Consider the following 4,559-nt stretch of genomic DNA (forward strand, 5'->3'; position numbering starts at 1 on the left):
CCCTCACGGTGGCTGAAAGCCCCGTGTGTGAGCTGCGGAATCCCTCTCCATCCCAGCCTCTACCATGCCCACACCCTGGGACTCCTCCCACTCTGGCTCTGCTCTGTCTCATGACAACAGGGTAATTCCGCACTGAAACATGGGGATTTCTTCTAACTGAGGGTTCCCTAGAGGGGTAACCTCTAGCCCCAGTAACTGCCATGCTGCTCCAGTTCTTGCCACGGCAGCCAACCCAGTCCCTACAGCTCCTCCTGCTACAGCGCAGCTCGGCTCCCTGCTCCAGCCTGGCTCTGCAGAGCACCGGGCAGCTCATCAGCCATGGTGGCAGCCGAGGACCGTCACTTCAGCATCCTCATGCTCTTTCGACTCCTGCTAATCCCTTCCCCTGAGCACAGGGCTTTGTAGTGAAGCACTGTGGCATTAGGCTCTTGCCCCCAAGCTTCATGATAGCAACTCTTCCTCAAACGGTTCTTCAGAGGCGCTTATCCTTTACATGAAGAATTCTCACTGTCCTCCTCAGAGCCGTAATTACCCAGAGGATTAACTTTGGAAAGTCTTCAAACAGTACAACAGCTCTTTGCTGACTGGGGGGCAGAAAGGCAGTGGAGGAAGCAACAGGAGAGCAGATCAGCATAAAACACTTGTCAGCTAACTAGAGAGGTGCAGAGCTTTCACCCTCTCCACGACTGGTGTTCACAGAGCCCCACCACCAAGCCGGGGAGGCAGCTACCGCCCCAGGGGCTGTTGCCTCACACAGCACTGCAGGGAAAAGCTATTGGTCTTCTTGTTTTCCACTGCTTTCACTGCAGAGCAATTTTGCAGCCTGACGATTTGCACTGTGGCATGAACTATCTTGCCAGGGGCGTGTTGCTTCCACACAGTGGAGCATGAGCCATGCCAAGAAAAACAAAGGCAGCAATGCTGGACATGGCTGCAGCATGCGCCATCCCCGAGTGGGCTGCGCTCCCACCGCTGGCTGGGTGTGCTGTCTGCTGGCAGTGGACTCGTGCCCAGAGCGGAAACCGCTCTGCTGGGCTTCAGCTCCATTTCTAATCGCAGTTTACCTGCTGCATGCTACGGCTCTTCTATTTCTCCTGCAGTCGTTCACCTTAATTGCTAATGGGATGAAGTCACTATCATCAGATCACAGGACAAGGCGGACAAGGAGAGGAGGGAAGACAAGGAGACAGCACGGATGAGTGGAAACCTCCAGGCAGTGATGGAAATCAGATCGACAGGCAGAAAACACAGCAACAGGATCCTGAGCAAAAAGAGCCCGGCGGGCATGTGCACGACGCAGGGTGTGACGCAGTGAACGCCACAGAGAGGGCTCTGAAGCACCCGCCTGTCTCTGGAGCTCAAGATAAAACCTGGGTTAAGACACGGAGCACCTGGGTCCCTACGCCGCCGCCCCCGCCCCAGCTCCTACCTGGTAGATACCTGTCGTGGTCGTACTCGTGTGAACGCTGCATGTGGCTGTTCTGAGTGAAAGGCTGGTTCCCAAAGAGGTTGTCACTGCGGAGATTGTGGCAGAGCTTCTCCAGGAAGCGGAGGACGTAGGTGATACTGTTTACTGCTGGCAGGTTCAGAGTGTGCTGTTCCCGATCAAACACAGCTGGAGACAGAAACAAACAGAGCCCAACACGTAAACCTCCAGCAAAGGCAGGAGGCTACGCCCAGCGCTGCACAGCCAGTTCTGTGTCTCAGCATCACGGCTCTCGACTCGAGCAAACAAAAGCCAGTGCCTTCCATGAGCTGCGCGGGCGAGCTCGCTTCCCCGGGACAGGCTACAACCAGTCTGCTGCACCCAGCGTCAGGTACAGGGCCGCAGTGCCTGGGAAGCTGCCTTCGAGGGAACGGGAAGGTGTTTCAGGAAGGGCCTGTGCTCCCAGCACCTGAGTAAATGCAGGCTTAAAAGCACAGTCGGGAGTTCTGCCTCCTCCCGGGGGCTCGGGCAGTGCTGGGGAAGGACAGCATGCTCCAGGGCTGCAGGCTGCTCCTCCAGCAGGCATGCCTGGGGACCACACTCCACGCTGGCCACTTCCCTGACACAGATGTTTGGCAAGGAAGAGAGGACAGAAATCTCCTGTCTGCCCCTGACCCATGACTGCACCAAGCTCGGTAAGAGACATCATCCAACCAGAAAATTCTTGCGATGCCACCCGTGATGGCAAAACACTGTGGGCCAGGTCTCACCTGAGATGACCTCTCCCCCATGGCCTTGTTTTAAGAAGGAGAAGACTGTTTTCTGATGGTAAGCGCAGTCAATGCAGGCCTGTACTGCTTGCTGCAGGACAACAGAAGCTCGAGCTGGTCCAAAGTGGTCCGGCAGCTGCTGTACTTTCTTCTTGTCTAGGTGGGGCCCAGTGCTGCCGTTCTTGTTCAAGTAAATGCAAACTGCCAAGATGAGAAACGTGTTTGCCATTAACCCACTCCTGAAAGCCAGGAACAGATGTCTAAAATCCACCCTGAGGGATGCTGAGATTCTAACTGTTGAATCACTCACAGAGGGGGATCCGCCACGACTGCCTGTCTGCATCCCAACAGCAGAGCCACTCGCAGAGGAGAGCTGCCTCCAAAGTCTTCCTGCCTCACTCTCTCCTTCCAAGCTGCTGCAGTTTCTGCTATGCTTTCCCCCGTGCTCGCTCAGGCTCCCACAGGCTGGCTGCAGGGCGCTTCCCGCACCAGCCGGGTCAGGTGGCTGCGGTGTTCAAGGGAGATGAAGGAATGCAGCCCCCACTTTTTAGGGAAAGTGGGTTCTTTAGGTCCCTCTGAAAACTGGCCAGTTACGTTCTCGGGAAACAGAGGCCTCAGCCTGTATCTGGAGCTCAACATCTAAAAAGCAGCTTTGCTTTAGACTTTCCTGCCCAGATTCACCCTCAGCTGCAGCTCGCCGCTGTAGCAGAGCACATACTCTGCACTGCCACCCCTGCTCCTTCCCTGCTCCCTCTTCCCCTGTTTGCCCCATCTCCTGGCTGGAGCTGAACAGCCCATTGCTGCTCAGCCGTTGTTCTGCATCTTGCTGCAGCTCCAGCCACGTGCCCAGCCCGACCCGGGAGAGCTTGTGCTTGTGACTCACGAGAGGTGCCACGCACCGCACTGCCTCAGCACTGTGGGCCACAAGAAGGGCCCTCCGAGAGCCGCGGAGCCACTTGTGTGCACATGGGAGCTCAGGGGAAGGGTCCCTGCACCGTGCAGCTGGATTTGCTATCTCCCTGTGACTCACTATTCCCAAACTGGATGGAGAGGAACCAGCAGCTGCTCTGATCTCTTGGGCCTCTCTCTGCTTCCTGACACACTCTTCCTTTGCCCAGCTCTTCTGGAATGGCAAAGTTTGCTGCTTTACAGGTTCAGGAAGGAATGGGACTATGTGGGGGTGTCACCCTCTGACTGATGCAGCTCCTAACTGTGCAATCTTGTGGAGAATGCGGTTTGAGACCCTTACCTGTGGGAGCCTGCATGGCAGAGCTGGGGATGGTGGCAGCGTCCTGGGGCACAGTGCTTGTGTCTGGCTCTGGGGTACTGGTTGTTGGAGAGGTGGGTGCTGGGTTCAGCAATGTCCTAGGTTTCCTCTGCAGAAAAAGAGGAGATATTTCTCCTTTTATCCCTGCTCTCCTTCACCACCCATGATCACTACACTCTCAGCTCTGCATCCAACAGACAAGGCACTGTGGAACACGACAGACTTCTGATGGTGATGATGGGGAGCCTCGAGAACCTCAGCACGTGTGTATTTTATAAAACACGATCCTGAAACACTAACAAGCCTGAGATCTGCCACCTCTGTTTGATTTAGACCCACCAGACACGATGGGTGGAAGAGCTTATTCCACCACTGTTTGGCCACCCTGCCATGCTCACAGCGTCTGCCATGCTGCCTCCCAGCTCATGAAGCTCCAAAGGCACAGGTTCTTGATGGAAATGATTTTTAGGACACAGACACTTCCTACAGCTCCGGGGCTGGACTCTGAGGGATATTCCCAGCCCACACACCCCTCTGGTCTCCTGCCTGCTGCAGTCACACAGCCAGAGGCTGAGACAAACGTGCACAACCACGCGCATGCACCATCCCATGGCAGAACTTGCAGCTCCTGCTTTGCACCCGCCTGCATCAGCATCAGCTTTTACCTTACTGCCAGGCTTGGGACCTCTCTTTCTGGGGAATTTCAAAGGCTCCACTGACTTGGAGGGTGTAGGCATGGGGTGATGGATTAGCGCTTTGGTCGTTCGACCACGCTTCTTCCCTGTTTTGCGACGCCTTTGCCCTTGTTGATGCCCCAAAACAGTCTTTGTGCTACTGTGCATGCTAGGCTTCTCCGAGTTTACTTCGGAGGCAGGTAAAGGGCTCTTTGGAATCACAACTGAAACAAAAAGAGAAAAAGCAAATGTAATTAAATCAGGTGAGAATCAAAGTAAGAGCAGCCTCCATCTTTATACAGTGTCTCATGGGAAAACCTGGCGACTCAGAGCCCCCTGGACGGCGGCTGCTGCCCTCTGTGCCAGGATCGAAACCAAATGCACTGATCCCACGTTCAGCACTCGAGCTGTGGGCACCTGAG

At 55.5% G+C, this 4,559-nt stretch overlaps 1 protein-coding gene across 1 annotated transcript in view; it reads right to left on the bottom strand.

The window, feature by feature from the left end:
* Positions 1-4,361, bottom strand: part of LOC104500468 (polycomb protein SCMH1-like) — a gene marked incomplete at both ends in the record, with an annotated part of 16,106 nt that extends 11,745 nt beyond the window's left edge. Inside the window, 4 exons of the mRNA XM_010144119.1 lie at positions 1,430-1,615; positions 2,197-2,397; positions 3,446-3,572; positions 4,129-4,361. Coding sequence (XP_010142421.1) covers positions 1,430-1,615; positions 2,197-2,397; positions 3,446-3,572; positions 4,129-4,361 — 747 coding nt within the window. The remainder of the gene's footprint in view (positions 1-1,429; positions 1,616-2,196; positions 2,398-3,445; positions 3,573-4,128) is intronic.
* Positions 4,362-4,559: the final 198 nt, after the last annotated feature.

Source organism: Buceros rhinoceros, unplaced genomic scaffold (assembly GCF_000710305.1).
Source record: "Buceros rhinoceros silvestris isolate BGI_N320 unplaced genomic scaffold, ASM71030v1 scaffold17319, whole genome shotgun sequence".
Classification (NCBI taxonomy): Eukaryota; Metazoa; Chordata; class Aves; order Bucerotiformes; family Bucerotidae; genus Buceros; species Buceros rhinoceros.